The sequence below is a fragment of the Octopus bimaculoides genome, chromosome 2 (assembly GCF_046866305.1).
Source record: "Octopus bimaculoides isolate indiv1 chromosome 2, ASM4686630v1, whole genome shotgun sequence".
Lineage (NCBI taxonomy): Eukaryota > Metazoa > Mollusca > Cephalopoda > Octopoda > Octopodidae > Octopus > Octopus bimaculoides.
The window spans coordinates 67,449,221-67,470,028 of record NC_142929.1 but is presented as its reverse complement, the minus strand read 5'-3'; the positions used below and the strand labels follow the sequence as shown (position 1 = coordinate 67,470,028).

The following is a 20,808-nucleotide window of genomic DNA, read 5'->3' as shown; positions in this document are numbered from 1 at the left end:
AGTTTACATGGACAGGGCCCCTGACTTAAACTCAGGTGAGGAAGAAGAAGAAGAAAAAAAAAGAAAAGTGCAATACAAAGTATACATAGTATACAAGTATATAAATACATGGTTCTCAGGAGGACTTCCAGTTAGAGTCAGTCAAGGATCCCTGCAGATCCAAGAGTACCTTGACCATCAATTGGAAGAACCTTCATTGAACCATTGTTTTTTCAATCTTCTGAATAGTTCCATTCACTCTGGCCATTTGCGGGGCACATGGCTAAATGGTTAGGGAGTTGGACTCATGATCATAAAATTGTGGTTTCGATTCCTGGATCAGGCGACGCATTGTGGTTCTTGAGCAAAACACTTCATTTCACATTACTCCAGTCCACTCAGCTAGCAAAAATGAGTAATCCTGCAATGGACTGGCATCCTGTCCAGGTGGGGAATTTATACGCTATGGAAACCTGTAAAGTGGCCCTTGTGAGTCAGCATGACTTGACATGATAACTGACTTTACTCTAGCCATTTTTACCACAGTCACCCACCTTCACTTTCCTCTTCAAGTGTTACTTGAGAAAGTCAATGACGGTTTCATTGAAGAGGAAAGTGCCTGTCCTTGATCCTCTCAACTCCATTCGCCTCACAACTTCTTTTTCCATAGCCACAAGAGACAGTGGAAAACTACCTGCCCAGCTTTATTAACTCTTTCATTGCAATATTTCTGTTGAAATGCACTGCCTTTGTTTCATTTAATTTTAAAACTCTAGAGAATTTAGTTAAATAACTTTGTCATTATTAATCCACTGTTGGCACTCCGTTGGTTATGACGACGATGAGGGTTCCAGTTGATCCGATCAACGGAACAGCCTGCTCGTGAAATTAACGTGCAAGTGGCTGAGCACTCCACAGACACGTGTACCCTTAACGTAGTTCTCGGGGGAGATTCAGCGTGACACAGTGTGACAAGGCTGGCTCTTTGAAATACAGGTACAACAGAAACAGGAAGAAAGAGTGAGAGAAAGTTGTGGTGAAAGAGTACAGCAGGGTTCGCCACCACCCCCTGCTGGAACCTCGTGAAGCTTTAGGTGTTTTCGCTCAATAAACACTCACAACGCCCGGTCTGGGAATCGAAACCGTGATCCTATGACTACAAGTCCACTGCCCTAACCACTGGGCCATTGCGCCTCTGAATAAATAAGCATTACATTTGATGGTCTTCTGAATGCTAAAGGGTTAAGAGGAATTTGGTTGCTATTTCTAATAATTTAAGTCATGACATGGAGGCTTCTTCATTGACATACTAATGTATGTTTAAAATAACATTAGGCTGTTTCAGACACATCACAAGCACAAATCTGAGACAGAAAACAAAATGCACGGACGTGGCTGTGTGGTAAGAATCTTGCTTCCCAGCCACTTGGTTCTGGGTTCAGTCCCACTGCTTGGCACTTTCTATTATAGCCCTAGGCTGAACAAAGTCTTATGAGTGGATTTGGTAGGCAAGAAGACCATTGTGTGTGTGTGTGTGTTTGTGTTTGCCTGACGACTGATGTTGGTGTATTTATGTCCTTGTAACTTAACAGTTTTGCAAAAGACACCAGTACAAAAAAAAAAAAAAAGACTGAGGTCAATTTGTTCTAAAACCCTTCAAGGCTGTGCCCCAGAATGGTCACAGTTAAAATGACTGAAACAAAATATAAGGATAAGGTAAATGATAAGTCATGAGGATATCCATGAAAGTATTCATGAGGCTACATGAGTGGACATGAAAGATGAACTCCAAATGAAGAGACTGAACATGAGGATAGAATCATCATCATCATCATCATCATCGTTTAACGTCCGCTTTCCATGCTAGCATGGGTTGGACGATTTGACTGAGGACTGGTGAAACCGGATGGCAACACCAGGCTCCAGTCTGATTTGGCAGAGTTTCTACAGCTGGATGCCCTTCCTAACGCCAACCACTCAGAGAGTGTAGTGGGTGCTTTTACGTGTCACCCGCACGAAAACGGCCACGCTCGAAATGGTGTCTTTTATGTGCCACCCGCACAAGCCAGTCCAGGGGCACTGGCAACGATCTCGCTCGAAAATCCTACAGGAGCCAGTCAGGCGGTACTGGCAACGGCCACGCTCAAAATGGTGCATCTCATGTGCCACCCGCACAAGAACCAGTCCAGGGGCACTGGCAACGATCTTACTTGGCTTGCCGGGTCTTCTCACGCACAGCCCATTTCCAAAGGTCTCGGTCCGTAGTCATCGCCTCGGTGAGGCCCAATGTACGAAGGTCTTGCCTCACCACCTCAGCCCAGCTCTTCCTGGGCCTACCTCTTCCACGGGTTCCCTCAACTGTTAGGGTGTGGCACTTTTTCACGCAGCTATCCTCCTCCATTCTCACCACATGTCCATACCAGCGCAATCGTCTCTCTTGCACGCCACAACTGATGCTTCTAATGTTCAGCTTTTCTCTCAAGATACTTACACTCTGACGGGTATTCACATTGACATTACACATCCAACGGAGCATACTGGCTTCATTCCTTGTGAGCTTACGTATGTCCTCAGCAGTTACAGCCCATGTTTCACTGCCATGTAGCATGGTTGTTCGTACGCATGCGTCATACAGTCTGCCTTTTACTCTGAGTGAGAGTCCCTTTGTCGCCAGCAGGGGTAAGAGCTCTCTAAACTTTGCCCAGGCTATTCTTATTCTAGCAGCTACACTTTCAAATTCTTCAACCTTGGACAAGTATTTACAGACTTAAGAATTGAGTCACCATTGTTTTAAGCTCTGATCTATGGGACAACACAGATGTCTCTTATGCTAACAAGATGGTCAGATATAGTGTTATCAAAACAATAAGGAATAATCAAATAGACATGTCTGATTATGATTCAGTGTTGATATAATTATATTATTGATCTATTTTTGTAAAGACTGTTGATATGGTATGGTTTTGTGTGTGTGTACTCACTCACACACACACACACACAATTTCCGTCTGCCAAATTTCATTCACAATACAGTGGTCAACCTGAATCTATGGTACAAGACATTTGCCTAGACCCAAAGTGACACAATCCATGGCTGCATGATCAATTCCACATGATTGCAGAACCCACTTATTAAAACAAACACACACAGATAAGCACCTCCTAATTATTCTTGCTACTAATTCCTTCCACTAAGTCACACACACACACACATACACACTAACAGATAAACCACCAAACCACACACACACACACACACACACATACATATGCACACACACTTGCAGACCCTCGCGCATGCACACATATTCACCTCCCTTTTTCACTCTCCTGTCTTAGAAAGAACTTTTCCTCCACCACCTCCTCTTCCGGTCCTTCCACAATGTAACCTCGTGGGCATCGGTGCCGATTTTTTCTTCCTCCGTTTTTCCATTCTTTGAACTTTACGTCTTTCCAACGAAGGGCTCCGCCCGAAACGTCATACTCTCTCTCTTTCCTTTCCCGAGCGTCTAATAACACTATCCGTATCACGTCCTCACTTTGTTGTTTTTTTGTTATTTTTTTAACTTATATATATATATATATATATATATATATATATATACACTCACACATATACCCCCCCCCCCACATACACACTCAACTGCTGCTGCTACTACTATTTTAGCCTGAGACAAATCAATGCTTTATGAGTGAATCAGGTAGATGGAAGCTGTTTGAATCTTGTCATTTGTGTGTGTGTGTGTGTGTGTGTGTACTTGCATGTGTATATTTCTTTGTTTTCTGGTCTTGGTATGTATACTGATTGTAAGCAAAGTCATAATTCATATGAAAACAATGACATTTGTCTGAAATCTTCCATGAAAACATGTGTGACCATTGAGCTGTTCCTATTTGAAGAACTAGAGAAGAACAAGAGGAAATATTACTTTGCTCGGAAAAAGGTGACAGTTGGCCATAAAGCATCTACCTCACCAAATTTCATTTGACTCATGCGAGCATGGGAAGTTGGACATTAAAAACAAATATATACATGTAAAGGTATACTGTGTAATGTGATGCGTATTATGAAGGGTGTCCAGCTATAGAAACCATGCCATAGCAGGCAGTGAAACACAATACAGTCCTTAGGCCCATCAGATCTTGTCAAATTCTTGGATTACACTGAAAAGCTGACAAATAATACCACATATTGTCTGTTTGAGATTTGTTGTAATGTTCTTTTCATGTGGATGCAAAAATGAGCTCATTTTCTTCTCAGTCCATATTTCACTCAGAAATCTCTAGTGTATTTCCTATAAGTGACCTATAAGATCTTTGTTTCATAAAGGGCTGTGAATTTTCTTTCATTCAGGGGGGGGGGGGGGGGGTTGCTTCCTCTTTGTAGAATATAAGCTCTCCTACATTATATGAGTTCTTCAGCAGAGAATTTCTCCTCTTCGCAAAAGATCTATTCCTCCTGATCCTTTATAGTGCTTAAAATTTTTTGGGGGGAGGGGGGGGGGGTGAGGCAAGAGGAAAGAATTTTTTGTTGTTTTACCAAAGAAGTCAGCCTATCCTCTTCAATCTCTGATTAGTCTCCATCCTCATAAGTGGGTGATGCTTCCTGTTACTTGCTGTTGATGCTGGTGTTGGGGGACTCTCTTTGTCTTCACCAGTTGTGATTAGGCAAGGTGATTATTAGGTCTCATGGTTCTCTCCTGGCAATAAGGATGGGGCACTGTTATTTACTAACTTACAAGTTGTGTCTGATTTCACTTTAGGACATGTAACCTCTTGTTGCTTTTATAATCTTAAGCTTCTGTGCAGAAATCCCTTAAATAGCTTTTATTACCGTATGTAGCAACTAGACTGTAAACCTTGGATGCAGAATTTTATCTCCTTTACCACTCCCTCTACAAGACACAGTCCTGGTACTGTTTTATGGTCTAGTTACGTCATGAGATCCATGTCACCTGGCAACATATCACTATATCACCAAAAGTTATATATTCACTGACCACATGCCCATGTTGTACTACAAAGGTAACTGCCATCCAGGGATCAATATCATCATCGCTTATGTCCTCTGTGATGACCCTTGTGTTCCTCAGTACTCTGGGACCAGCTTGTAGGCAGGATGCCATCTACAATTTGAGCTTGTACTTTCATTGTGTTCTCTTTTAAAGATAACACATGGTACTACATGCCCTCCTCCTAATAAAGAATTTTTCACTTAAAATATCTCCCTGGGCTAATTCTAGGTCTTCCTTAGATGGAATGAAGAAAGCTTCTGTGACCTTAACAAAGCACAAGTTACCTTCCTCCTCTTGTGGGTCTCAGTGATAGATTGTAGTAAGCGGGTACTTGTCTCGTGAACATGCTGCTGTCAAGCTTTCATTCTTTCAGTAAAATGTTCCATATGGAGGTGTTTTTTTTTTAAAAAAAAAAGAACATCTGCAAAGGATTGCAGATTCATATATCATTTGAAGTAGTTTGTTGTGAAGTTACTGTTGACAACATTTCCACTCATATTTAAATGATGCTAAAACATGAGTGTTTTCTTTTTGGTTGCGGGGTGGTGCCATAGTGTAAAATATTTGTAACCATTTTTGTCTATGGATAACATGAAGGCAAAAGTAAACTTTGGCTAAAACTATAAACATAAGCCTTACTTTTTCATTTGTCAACCCCTGTGAAGGAAGACTCCAAACCTTAGGAAGCTATCTGTATACAAGTATTTTTTGATGAAAAATAAAACTCTATTTCATCTAGGAGAATTCTTTACTTTGGAGAATGACTGTAAACATTGCCTACCTTGTCAGAAGAGAATAATAATAATAATAATAATAATAATAATAATAATAATAATAATAATAATAATAATAATAATAATAATAATAATAATGATAATAATAATAATAATAATAATAATAATAATAATAATAATAATAATAATAATAATAATAATAATAATAATAATAATAATAATAATAATAATAATAATAATAATAATAATAATAATAATAATAATAATAATAATAATAATAATAATAATAATAATAATAATAATAATAATAATAATAATAATAATAATAATAATAATAATAATAATAATAATAATAATAATAATAATAATAATAATAATAATAATAATAATAATAATAATAATAATAATAATAATAATAATAATAATAATAATAATAATAATAATAATATAGTAATAATAATGAAGACATCATAAAAAAATCTTGGAAAATTTTTCTTTATTTTATAATTTTTGACTTCTAAACACAGACTGCTGATTAAATGCCGAGCAAGAATTGAGTGAAGTTTGGTTTCTGTCATGTCAAAGACCATTAATAATAAAAGACAGCAATAAAATGTGTTCTTTAAAAGCTATTTCACTCTTATCAAAGCAACATTAAAGACTTCACTTACATGGAGATTTGTTTCTCCTTCAAGTAGCACCAGACTTCAGTTGATCCCATTAGAGGATATTTTTAAAGTTTGGCACTTTTGCTTATTCAATATTAATGTAACATTTCATTCAGCGACCAAATTTTTATATTCACTGAATATAAAATTTTATTGGCTTCATTACTTTTTTGTTTTTTATTTTCACTATTTCTGCAATATTTCTTGGTATTCTTGCTCTATTACTTTTTCTTTCATGTACTATATTTGAATTACTTTCTTTAAATGCTTTCCTGTCTTCTGGGGAAAAAAATACAACCTAGATTGTGAATTTAGATGTTTTGTATTGTCAAAGTTAATATAAGTATAAAACTAATGTTCTATAAAATATGTTTATTTTTTTTATTTTCCATATTGTGTAAATTTTTCTCTACTTTGATATTTTGTTATTGTTTCTGGTGGTGTTCTTGTTATTTTATTTGTTTCATCTTTTAGTCAGGAGCAAAGGCAGTGTTTGAGAACCTATAATGCTTTACAGAGACATATGTGATTGGTGAGAGGGAAAGCAGGAAGCTACCTTCAAACTAGAGACTAAAATTATTAGTGTGTGTTTAGTAAAGGGTTTCAATGGAATTGGTTCATTCTCTCTGCTGGAAACATAACACAGATGGTGATGAATTGACAGAGTCATTAGAATGTTAGATTGAATGCTTCAGGTGATACTTAGCCCCATGCAGAAACTGCAGGAGCTACTCAGAGGTTTTGCAAGCTCTTCTAAATCCATCACAATGCTAGAAACCTTTCCATATCGTCAGCAGGAACCTCAAGGTCACAAGTGTTCGCCCCTTAGGCTGTACTGCATGCTCCACCTGAGTGGGGCTGCAAGGACAGAAGTAATCTTCACCTACAGAAGAATTCCACTTGCAGTTTCTTATCAACCATAGCCATTTTGAGCCTGTTTCAGCTGCAGTGTCGATCTCATTGAAGACTTTCTTCAGTTGTCTGGGTTCCAGACCTATCTTCTGTAGGAAATAGTGCACTGATCCAGCTGGAAAGCCATGGCTGGCTTCAATAGAGAAAGAGGCCATATGCCATCCCTTGATATGAGCCTCATTGACGAAGTCCTGATATATTTTGATATTTGGTTTTCTTTACCTGATCAGAAACATCGAGTCTGTTCTTTCAGGGCATTATAAGTTTAACCATGATAATTGTTTATGTACTCCTGGAGAGCTGGAGCATGTCTGATCGAAGTGATGTTACCGTGATCTCCTGTTCAACTCTATTGATTCTGAGTTCAAATGCTGCCAAAGTGTACTTTGCCTTTCATCTTTTCAAGGTTAATAAAACAAGCACCAGTTGATCACTGGGGTTGATGCAATCAACTTGTTCCTTCCCCTCAAAATTTCTGGCCTTGTGCCAAAATTAGAATGTGGGGGAGGATAAGAAATGTACCAAACTAGGGCAGTGAATTGGTAGAACAATAAGAAAATCAGACCAGGTACCTTGTATTTGTTCCAATCCTTTGTGTTCTGAGATCAAATCCAACTATAGGGTCGTAGATGTCATCTGGCACCTTGTATACCTTTAGCAGACCCCACTCTAATGCAAACATTTAGGCCAGGCATCTGGTTTGAGGGTAATTTCCTCTGTCTCAGCAGTCTGGAAGGCTCTGTAAATGGGTCATGGGTATTGCTTTCCTTACCAACTATAAGATTATAAAAATAAAAACTAATTGTCTTTAGTTCCATCATTCTGATCAGAGCAATATTTATATAATACCATTGTTTATCAATAGCTTCCAATATTGATGAAAATTATCAAATAATTTATTGCACAATATTAATGAACTCTTGATTTCACATTAGACCAAATTTCTATTTTCCTCTCCCCTTACCTGTTTCTCTCTTACTCTTTTCTTCTCACCTCTCTATCTTTCTCTTTTCCTTACTTCTTTCTTCTCACTTCTATCTTCCTCTTTCCCTTCTTTCTTTTCCTCCTCACGCTTACTTGCCTTCTCTTCTATCTCCCACCACCTTTCTCTCTCCCACCACCTTTCTCTCTCCCACCACCTTTCTCTCTCAAATCATTATGATTAGGTTTTGGGTTTTACTGATGAATGTCTTTGCTAAAGTTCAAACTACCACAGAAGACACTAAGTTTCCTACTATACCATTCAGTTTTGGTTCCTAGTTGAGGTATTTTCATTTTATTTACCTCAGGTACAGGTTACACAGGGTGATTAAGAAGCTGGCTTTGCAACCATGTGGTTTAGGTTCAGTTTCACTTTGTAGCACCTTGGACAAATGTCTTCTCTAGCTCCAGACCAACCAATGCCTTATGAATGAATTTGTTTGACAGAAACTGTGGAGAGTGAACTTGAAACCAAGTGGCTGCAAAGCAAGCTTCTTAACCACACAGTTGTGCCTGCATCTATGAGCTAATCCTGGAGAAATGAAGCCAGCCTGCTCTACTAATTGTATTATATAATGTTAGTAAGCATGAATAACTGAATGCAAATGATTTCTGAAAGAAAACCCAAGTGCAAAAAGATTCTGATGTAGTGTGCAAGAGAGAAGATTGATCTGGTGCACACATATGATGTGGAGAATAACAATGTGGTAAGAGGGGAAAGAAGTGATATGTGGAGAAAGAGGATCTTTGGAGGTTGATGAGCCTCATGGATGAGGCAACAAAGCACAGAAATAAATAGCAAGACACCATGATAGAAAAGTCCTGTCCTATACATGCAAGCGTGGGTAACTGGATTTAATGGTGGAGGTAGTGAGGATGATGGTGATGGTGGTGAAGGTGATGATTGCAGTGGTGGTGGTGGTGACAGCTGCAGTGGTGGTGGTGGCGGTAGTGATGACTGTATCGTGCTGGTGATGATCATGATGATAATGGTATTGGTGGCAGCCATCATAGTGGCAGTTACAACAGCATTGGTGGTGGTTGTGTGGTGACAGCACTGGTGGTAGTGGTGGTGGTTTCTGTGGTGGTGATGATGATAATATAAACCTCTGGAGTCAATAATGATAACTGTCTATCAAAGAATTTTATGATGAATGAAAAGTCAAGGAGAAAAACAGACATTTAATGTCTGACTTAATTTATCACACTCATGTGAGATAAACAAGTCTATATGATATATATATATATATATATTTATATGTCTCTCCTACCAAAACTTTTGAGGCATGAAATATCAGTTTATACTAAGCTACAGTGGTTAAATTTCATTTTGTAATTTGTGTAATGGTCCTGTGTCCAAGCAAATAATATTCTGTTTTACTTGTTTCAGTCAGTGGACTGTGGCCATACTGGGGCATCATCTTGAAAGATTTTAGATGAACAAATCAGCCCCTGTACTTAGTATTTTTTTTAAGTTTGATACATAATCTACCATTTTTGCCAAACTACTAAGTTACAGGGATGTAAACAGACCAACACTAGTTGTGAGGTAGTGGTTGGATGACAAACACAAACATAAAAACGTGCACACATATTCTCTCTCTCTCTCTCTCTCTCTCTCTCTCTCTCTCTCTCTCTCCTCCACACACACACATACGCACACATCAGGCCACACATACACACACATCAGGCTTCCATCTACCAAATTCACTCACTTGGTTGGCCTGGTATTGAACCAAAAACCACTTAATTGCCAAGCAAGCTGCTTAACCACACAGCCATACCAGCTAGTATTTCCAAATTTTATTTTTCTCCTTTTTCTATCCTATTGAAAGATTTTTGTCCAAAACCTCAAACATATTCTCTCTATTTCTTCCTTGCTTCAATCAGTCAGGTTGTTAAGAAGTTTGCTTTGGGATGCATGGCACCTTGATCAAGTGTCCTCTACTAAGCTCTGAGCTGAGCAAAGCCTTGTGAGTGGATTTGGTAGGCAGAAACTGAAAAGACCCATTGCATCTGTGTATGTGCATGAGTGTGTATATTTGTGTTTCTTTGTCTTGACATCATGCAATTGTTGTGAGCAAGTGTCACCATAATGCAAGCAGTGTCCTTTTGTTTCCAATCTTCAGTGAAAACATGTCTGGCTATAGGGGGGAAAATATTACCTTGCTTGTAAAACAGGTGAAGATTGACACTACAGGAAGGGCACAGGCCATAGCAAAAAAACAATCTGCTTTAACCAAATTCCATCTGACCCTTAAAAGCATGGAAAAGAGGAAGTAAGGACAATGTTGGTGCTGATGGTTGATGACGATGCCAATGCCATCACCACCTCCTCCTCTCACTCTCTTACTCTCCCTCTATGTATGTGTATATTTCTGCTCATGCACATGCATGTGTATGTGTGAGTGTTTGCCTCTAATGCCAAAACATTTCATTTCTCTCTGTGTCTATGTGTGTGAGCATATTTCTCTTTATGTGTATGAGCTGAAAGGAAGGTGTTTATGTCAATTGTGTTCAATAAATAAATTATGTCTCTCACTATCTCCACCTTCTCTCTCCCTCCCTCCCTCTACCTGCTTTTTCTCTCTCTCTCTATATATATATATATATGTCTCTCTCCATCTCATCCCCTCTCTCTCTCTTTCTCTCTCTCCCTCCTTGTATATTTCTGCATATGTGTGTGTGTGTTTGCCTTCAGCACCAAAATATATTGTTGCCAAAACAGTTTGCATGTCCAGTCAGCTGTGCCAAAGCATCTGTGTCCAAATAGCCAGACCCAGCAGTGTCATTCCAGTGTAAGGAAAAGCAAGACGGAATTCACAAGTTAAGAGGAACTGGAGTAATTGTTGTAGTGGTAGAAGGGACAGAGGGAAAATATAGTCCATCTATGTTTATAATCATAATTATGTTTATGTGTGAAGGATTAATTTATTTTAGCAAAATATAGTCTAGACTGGCTCCTGCATGTGAACTAACACTTCTATTTACTGTGATATTAATTTATTTCTAATACAACTTTATCCTCTTTCTGATTAGTAATGTAACTATTTTCTTTTCAAAGTAAATTGCAGAATGTGAGTGTTTAGCATTCTGTTAAATTCTCTTATTTAGACTTCAGAGAAAAGTCATATGTTTGATCTGGATGTGTTGCTATATGAACTAATCTTACATTGTATCAGCAAAACTAAACAGATATCACTTAATAATTTTTGTTACTATGGAGATTAATCAGAACTTCAGACTCATTTGACCTGAAGTATGATTGTGTCTCTGACATGGACACTCTTCCTTCCATACCTGTTGGGTGCTACTTCTAATCACATAGGTTCCTATTTTAAAAATGATATCACTTTTAATTCTCCTTGACCTTTTTGCTACTATATTTCGGTTGAAATACACTTATTTTGAAAATAATGAAGAACTTAAGAATTTGGTGAAGCAGCTATACTTATTGGGCTGGTGTGGGGGATTATACATTAACATGAAATCTTGATGAAACGTTAAAACTTATGCCACTTTGAAATGGGAAATTTGCATCACAGGTACAAGGATGGTCTCAGGTGCTTTGGTATCAAAAGAGTAAACCTTCTATAAACAGCTAACATCCACACACAAATGCACCTGACACTTTCTGCCAGATTTTGGCTTTAGGAAGGACATCCAGCCATAGAAACCATGCCACAAATGACAGTTGGAGTCTGAACAGCTCCTCAACTGGCCAGCTCCTGTCAAACTAGCCAACTCATGCCAGCATGGCTGACGACAATGACAACAACAACTTCATTGTTTCTATGAATGAGATCTTTACATCTTATTCTTTAGCATTCAAACCGGCCATATCCAGCTTAAATATTCTACCTATTTTATGTTCAAACCAGCCAGATCTATCTAGCCTCTCACATCTACTCTACTAAAAATAAGCAATCACATTATGAAAATCTCAAAGCTACAAGATAATGCATGATTAATTTTAAATAAAGAATGAATAAGCATTACATTTGACAGAGTAATCTGAATGCTAAAGGGATAAACCACTCCTTCAAAAGTAGGACAATGATGAATATGATTAAAAGACTACCATGGAGTCCACAAAGCCAACTCCTGATTTTTGCTGGAAATATGGTTTTTAAATATTTATTATTGTTATTTTATATCAGTCTTCTAGCAATGCAGTGAAGGTGCATGGCTTAGTGGCTAAGGCATTCAGCTCACAATCATAAGGTTGTGAGTTTGATATCTGGCAGTGCATTGTGTCCTTGAGCAAGACACTTTATTTCATGTTGCTCCAGTCCACTCAGCTGGCAAAAATAAGTTGTGCCTGTATTTCAAAGGGCCAACCTTGTCACACTCAATGTCATACTGAATCTCCCTCAGAACTACATTAAGTGCACATGTATTTGTGAAGTGCTCAGCCACTTGCACATTAATTTCACAAGCAGGCCATTCTGTTAATCAGATCAAGTGGCGCCCTCATTGTTATAACTGATGGAGAGTCAGTTTCTAGCAGTGTCCTCTCATATTTCTGGGTTTTTTTTTTTTTTTTTTTTTTTTTGTATTTTGTTAGTTTCAAGTTTGCAAAGCTCTAAGGGCATGTAACATATTTGGAAATGAAGACCAGTTGGAAAATGATAACATGAATGTAGATCTGTAGCTGGTGGTTGATTAGGATAACAAAAGTTTTAGCTTAAGGGAAGGAGATTTTTAAGTTGTAAGGAATATTAATTTATAGTTGTGACCAAGACCTTTGGAAATATGCTGTGCGCGAGATGACCCGGCAAGCCAAGTGAGACCATAACCTGTGGCCTTTGCCAGGGGTGTAGCCAGCCCACTTATGCATACCTTTCCTTCATTGGACACTAAAACTCTGCTTGTGAAGACCTGTTCAGGCAAGTGAAATCGAAATCGAACCAAACTCGACGACTGGCACCCATGCCAACCTTTCCTTCATTGGACACTAAACTCTGCTTACAAAGACCTGTTGGGGCAAGTGAAATCGAAATTGAACCAAATTTGATGACTGGCACCCGTGCCAGTGGAGCACTAACAGCACCATCCGAGCGTAATCATTTCTAGAGCAGCTGTCTGGCTCCCATGCCGGTGGCACGTAAAAAGCACCATTTGAGTGTGATCGTTACTTGCATTGCCTTACTGGCACTTGTTCCAGTGACACAAAAAAAAATTTGAGCGAGGCCGTTGCCAGTGCAGGTGCCACATAAAAAACACCATTTGAGTGTGGCCGTTGCCAGTACCACCTGACTGGCCCACGTGCCGATGGCACATAAAAGCACCCACTACACTCTCGGAGTGGTTGGCGTTAGGAAGGGCATCGTGCTGTAGAAATTCTGCCAGATCAGATTGGAGTGTGGTGCAGCCATCTGGTTTGCCAGTCCTTAGTCAAATCGTCCAACCCATGCTAGCATGGAAAGCGGACGTTAAACGATGATGATGATGATGATGAGTTGTCTCATTACTTTACAAGTTTTTGATAGAACGATAATTAGTTTCTAATGGAATAAGTTACTTAACATTTCTAGGATGTGTGATACATAGGTGTCATCTTCTCTGAAGTACATAACAGAGAGAAAGCATGGAGAAGGAGAGAGGAAGAGTAGGATTAAATGGTGTCAAACACAAAGACAGGGTTTCATACTGGGACATCTTTTGAATGATTCTACTTAACAATAACCTGGCTGAAAATATGTCAACACACTTGAAAACTTAAGTATTTGGCCAAGTCATAATTCAATGACTTTTGTGTAATGTGAACTCATGACATAAAGGCATAAAGGTCCAGCATATTACTCAACTGATTCATTGAACCACTTTTGATAAAACACTTCTAAGTCGTCAATAGATATTGTTCTTGATGCAAGTGTGGCTGTATGGTTATGAAGTTTGTTTTGCAACCATAAAGTTTCTGATTTGATCCCATTAAATGGTACCTTAACCAAGTGTCTTCTGCTATAATCTGAAATTGACCAATGACCTGATAACTTGTGAGTGGCATTTGGTAAATGGAAACTGTGGAAGCCCATTGTATGCATGTGTGTGTGTATCTATATATGTATATATATATATATATATATATATATATGTGTGTGTGTGTGTGTGTGTTGTGAGGGTGCATGGCCTAGTGGTTAAGGTGTTGTGCTCATGATCATACGATCATGGTTTCAGTGTCTGCATTGGGTAGTAGGCTGTTAAGCAAAAAATTCCAGAGCGATCTTTCTCTGACTTCAAGAGATTACCATCATATATATATGTGTTTATATATATGGTGAACGCCGACCCATAACCAAGTAAAACCACTTCCTAAACCCATCCAACCCATTTGAACATGGAGAATTGGACATTAAAATTATGGAACATTCAGTCAAAGGTTTTCTGTATCAATATTGACCTAGAGCTAAACAACAATAATCTTTGAGTAAAACACATAATGCTCATCATTCTGGTTTACCTAACCAACATATCAGGTTCCATTTCCCACTTCACACTCCAGTGATTAATGGCTGTAATGTTATCCAACTGTAAAATCAATTGCTTTAGCAAAAGTCATTCTGTCCTTGTTGTCACAGAGAAAATAGATTTAAAAATAAAGAAACCAGATATTTACAATATCATTAGTTGGACCTATCATCATCATCATTTAGTGTCTGTTTTCCATGCTAGCATGGCTAAGATGGTTTGACTGGAGCTGGTAAGCTAGAGAGCTGCATCAGTCTCCGGTCTCTTTTAGCTTGGTTTCTATGGCTAGATGCCCTTCTTAATGCCAACTACTCCACAGAGTGTACTAGGTGCCTTTTACGCATCACCAGCATGGGTGCCTTTTACATCTCACTGGCACGGATGCCTTTTATGTGTCACCAGCATGGGTGCCATTTTATGTGTTACTGGCACAGGTGCCTTTTTATGTATCACTGGCACGAGTGCCTTCTATGTGTTGCCAGCACAGGTGCCTTTTACATGTTGTAGGCTCTTGCCATGACCACAATTTCACTTAGCTTGATGTGTCTTCTTAAGCACAACAAATTGCCAGATGTGTTGGACACTTGTTATCACCTCGATATTTTTTATCTGTAACTTGTTTCAGTCGCTGGACTGTAGCCATGCTGGGGCACCACCTTGAAGGGTTTTGTTGAACCAAACTGACCCCAATTTTTAAGTCTAGTGCTTATTCTCTCTGTCTCTTTTGCCAAACTGCTAAATTACAAGAACATAAACTAGAACCAGCAGTCTATATATATATATATATATATATATATATATGTCTGGTGTTGCCATCCGGTTTCACCAGTCCTCAGTCAAATCGTCCAACCCATGCTAGCATGGAAAGCGGACGTTAAACGATGATGATGATGATGATGATGATGTATGTATGTTTGTATGCCTGTGTTTTATGCTTGTGTTTGTTTCCCACCACTCCTTGACTACTGGTGCTAGTTTATTTATGTTCTTGTAACTTAGCAGTTCGGCAAAAGAGCCAGACATATATATATCCATAATTTAGGGAATGGAGTTGATAAAATCCAGTGAATCCCCAATGAGTTTTCACGGGATCCCCTAACGACAATATAAACTTCCTATAATCAAGATATCCTTGGCCTGATGAGTAGCTTGTGGTATACCCCTCGTTTGGATAATTTACTACCTCTGAGGTTCTGCCAGCTATGAAATATATGTAGCCTGGATTTTATCTACTCCTTTCCCTAAATTTTGGATGTTTATTTCCATATACAACAACTCATGTGGCTAACTGTGAAATATAAAATTAACTTTTTTCAGCCTTTCATCTTCAATACAGGAAAAATTCACAGCCCTCTACTCCAGTAAACTACTATTTTTCCTGAAAGTTGATTTTTATATATGCTATGGCTTACTTGAAGATCACTAACTTCCTACACCTTGATCCTTGGATTTTACCTTTACATATTACTATAAATATATACTCTTTTACTTGTTTCAGTCATTTGACTGTGGTCATGCTGGAGCACCGCCTTTAGTTGAGCAAATCGACCCCAGGACTTGTTCTTTGTAAGCCTGGTACTTATTCTATCAGTCTCTTTTGCCAAACCGCTAAGTTACGGGGATGTATACACACCAGCATCGGTTGTCAAGCGATGTTGGGGAGACAAACACAGACACATAAACATATACACATATATACGACGGGCTTCTTTCAGTTTCCGTCTACCAAATCCACTTACAAGGCTTTGGTCGGCCCGAGGCTATAGTAGAAGACACTTGCCCAAGGTGCCATGCAGTGAGACTGAACCTGAAACCATGTGGTTCGTAAGCAAGCTACTTACCACACAGCCATATATATACAATGGGCTCGTTTTGCAACCATGTGGTTTCAGGATCAGTCCCACTGCACAGCACTTTGCACAACTGTTTTTTATTACATCCCCAGCCAACCAATGATTTGTGAGTGAGTATGGTAGATGGAATCCTATCGTGTGTGTGTGTATCTTTGTGTCTGTGTTTGTTTTCACTGCTTGACAACCAGTGTTGGTTTGTTTACATCCCTGTAACTTAGTGGTTCTGCAAAAGAGACCAATAGAATAAGTACCTGACTTAAAAATATATATATGTAGATATATAAGTACTGACGTCAATTTGTCCATCTAAAAGCCTTCAAGCTTGTGCCCCAGCATGATTACTGTCTTATGAATAAAATGTGTAAAAGAAATTTTTCCTTACCATCTTTAAAAAAAAATGGATACATTGTATAATGCAACCCTGTCTAAAGTATGCCTTAGAAAAAGATGGGATGGCCATGTCTGGAATGCCTTTGATCATTGATTGGCATGTTCTGTCAGAGATGACCTGGGTTTAAGCAACAACAACAAATAAAATAAAAACAATTAGTTGAAGATATATTTTGATATTTTCATGCTTTCCCATTAAAGAAGATATATTTCATCATCAACATCATTTGATATCCATTATTCCATGCTGGCATGGGTTGGACGGTTCAATTGGATCTGACTAGCTTGAGGGCTGTGTTGGTCTCCAGTGACTGCTTTGTCATGGTTTCTATGGCTGGATACCCTTCTTATTGCCAAGAACTTTATAGAGTGTATCGGATGATTTTTTTTTTTTCTGGAACCAACACTAATGGGGTCACCAAGTAACTCACAAGAGTTTCATGCATAAGAATTTTGCTGCCAATCAGCGAAGTGTCTCCTTATTGTCTAGTGATGTCAAAATTACATGGATGTTCATAACATTTTATGGCAATTTCAATGATTCTATATGAGTAACAAGTACATTAATAATTTTCTTTACAATTTGTAGCATTCAACATATTGTATTCATTCAAGATGAAAGTTCCCAGACTATATTGTTGTTTTAAATAAAGAAATTGATTGCGTGACTCATCTGAGAATAATATTTAATATTTTTTTCATATCTTTAATTATTTTCTTACAGATGATGAACACCAAAAAATGGCTTGGTCTGAAGTCTGGAGACAAAAATTTTCGCCAACAATTAGATGGAATATTTCAAAATGATAAAAAACCAAAGAAACCAAAAGTAAAATTCCAGTTTTAAATTTTTACCATTTCTTATTTCCAAACATTTTTATTTTCTGAAATTTATACTAAATCAATTTTATTAATTAAAATTCTATCCTTTTAATTTTTTCTCCTTTCTGTTCATCTTCTAGTCATCTCTATTTCATATTAATTTAATTAATTTTTTTATTTTATTTTAGACAAGGAAGAAATCTGATGCTGATTCGTTATCTGAACAAGAGGATGATCAAAATGTTGAATCAACTGATCAATTATCAGAATGTGGGAAGGAAAATTCAGTGATGCAATCCCCTTTATCTAAAAAGACTCATACTTTACCTCGTTCCTTCTCTTGTGATGAGCGCCAGCCTCCAAGACATCAACAGAACAGTATTCGACAGCGAACAGAGATTAACAACAATGTCCACCGACGAACTTGTCGTTACCTTTCTGATTCTTCGGTTCCACCACGTTCTACTACAACTGGGATACAACGCCAGCTCTCACAACATACTAGTCGGAAGGTAACCAGATCACCAGTTTCAACAACTAAAAGACTTACCAAAAGTCAGCATAATCTTTCACAAAATATCGATTATGCAAATCGCTCCCAGAGTCTTGGGGATCTGACAAGTGAGCCCAGGCTATCATTACCCAACAGTTCACAGAAATCTCATGAGCCTGCTTCCACAAAGCTTTCCTCTGCATCTTCCAGCCGAACTTTAACAAGCACTTTAAGTAGGACCACTTCTCGATTAACGGCACAAAAGACAGCAAGTGGCCTCTATTCCCATCGACTTGATAAAACTAAATCACTTCAAGATTCTCAGTCTCATAGTTTAGACACAGTAAATAGTTGTAAAAAAACACAATCATCTGATACTTTGCATCGCAGTCTATCTAAGTCATCATTACAATATTCCAGCCGACCCGTATCACATATGACTCATGACAATCAGCATCCACACTCCTCGACATCACACTTAAAACAACAAAGTCCTCAGGTACATATACAAAAACATGAAACACCTCTACAGAAAACTGTATCAGATGGTCAACAACGTTATAGAAGTACAAAAGTTTTCCACCCACTGAATGCATCCCTATCTAGACAAATCAATAAAATTTCGAAAGCCAATTCTGTCCCACAACAAGAAAGTCACAATCTTTACAATGACCCACCAAAACCAATGACTCAAATCCATACATTTTCTAAAAGTAATGTTCTTGATCAACATCGAAAATATGGAAGTACTGATTCTATTAACAAGCTTAAACCTAGAAGGAGCTTACCACGTGTTCCCAGTCAAAGTATAGATGAAAAGCGTCGTAAGTTCACAGAATTGATGAAGCAGCGAATTTTATTGTGTAGTGCTGGAAGTTCAAACAATAGCCAGCATGCTGATACACCTTTAGACTATGAAGTCTCTTCTCTCCTCTCTCTAAATGACATTGATACTGATGATAACTGCTCAGATAAACTAAAATTTAAACCTATTGAAAGTGCTGCAGATGTCTGGAAGTTCCGAAGTTTACAAGATCTTTCAGTTGAAACTAATCTTCATCAGAGCCAACCTCCAGTTGAATGGAAACAAGTTGTGCCTGTGGTCTGTGTTGAGAACTCTGACAGTAATCTTACAAGCCAGATAAATGCTCGTTCTCACAGCAGCACTGTAGATTCTGGCTATAGTACTATTGACACAGAAATTGAGCCATGTCATTCTTCAAGTAAACTCAAAGCACCTGGCTACTACAAACCAGAATTTGACAAAAGGCTAGTGAAAACTAAAGAATATGGCTCAGTTGACTGCTTGAAAGCAAACACACTTTCAACAAGTAAAAGCTACCTCTACCAACATTCTCCGAAATCGAAGCATGAGCAAGAATATTCAACTCTTTTATCCGCAAAGTCAGCTTCTTTATATAATGGCAGCAAATGGGAACCAAAAAGCCTATCAAGTCAAACACTTTACTCTAGGTCTTCCAGAAAGTTAGATAATCCACACACAATTCTAGAGACTACAAAATCTTTTTCACAAACTATGAGCCCTAGGAAAACTAACATTACTGCTCTAAATGATAATAGTATCAATTCTATATCAAGTCCCACTCAGTCTGGAAGCAAGTCTCCAGTAACCCCAACTCCTGATTCTGTGCCAAATGCTAGTCTTTATCAGTTGATACAAATGTATAACCTTTATCCTACTCAAGTGGATGTTTACAATCTTTGTATATCAAAGTTTATTTCTCTTGAAAGAAAAACCATACATTTACCTACATCAACTAGCTTTGGGAAATCTAGTCCCTGTAGTAGTGGAGGGCAGCCGAGTGTACCCCAGGGGAAATATGCTAAACTTGGTGGTCCTGGAAGTGCCTTCCGGCCAGTACGGGGCTGTAGTGCAAGTTTATCTAGCATGTGTGAAGTAAGCATGACTGCTATAAGGATTAAATCTGACTGTAAATCACCCCCTCCACTAGAATTGTTATCTATTGAAGATGGAGATCTTATTGTAGAGGTAAGTTGTTGATCTATTTTAACTCTAAATGTGTTGTTTGTGTATGCCTTTCAACAGCAATTCCAACTGGTCCTTGAAATATTAGCTCCTCTCATGTCTCCAGAATTGTATGAAACCTAAGTGAAGAATAGAACCGGTTCAGAAATCTCTCCAAATATTTACCCTGAACATTAGTACTGTACCAAAATCTATTATCATTAGAGACCCAGCAAGAGTTTATCAAGATTATTTTAAGCTTTGATAGATGTTTTCAATAATAGTATAACAATCTCTCACTTCCTATAATACTTCTATTTTTATGCAAAAGAATTCAATTTTAACTGAGTAAGCCACCAAACTATTCACAATTTTCAGTTTGTTTCAATGCATCAACAGATTAAGGGGTGAAGAGATGGTTAGTTGTCTGGCAAAATTTTTCTTTTCTTTTATTCTAATGTACTCTGATATCAGAAATGTGGAACACATGAAGTTTGGTACCT

At 38.1% G+C, this 20,808-nt stretch overlaps 1 protein-coding gene across 9 annotated transcripts in view; it reads left to right on the top strand.

Moving 5' to 3' along the window:
• The window catches only part of LOC106878549 (uncharacterized), a 338,719-nt gene that overhangs the window by 298,230 nt on the left and 19,681 nt on the right, over positions 1 to 20,808 (top strand). For all 9 annotated transcript variants that reach the window (XM_089346862.1, XM_089346857.1, XM_052977982.2 and 6 more), the window contains 2 exons: positions 17,728 to 17,832; positions 18,014 to 20,329. In XM_089346862.1, coding sequence (XP_089202988.1) covers positions 17,728 to 17,832; positions 18,014 to 20,329 — 2,421 coding nt within the window. The remainder of the gene's footprint in view (positions 1 to 17,727; positions 17,833 to 18,013; positions 20,330 to 20,808) is intronic.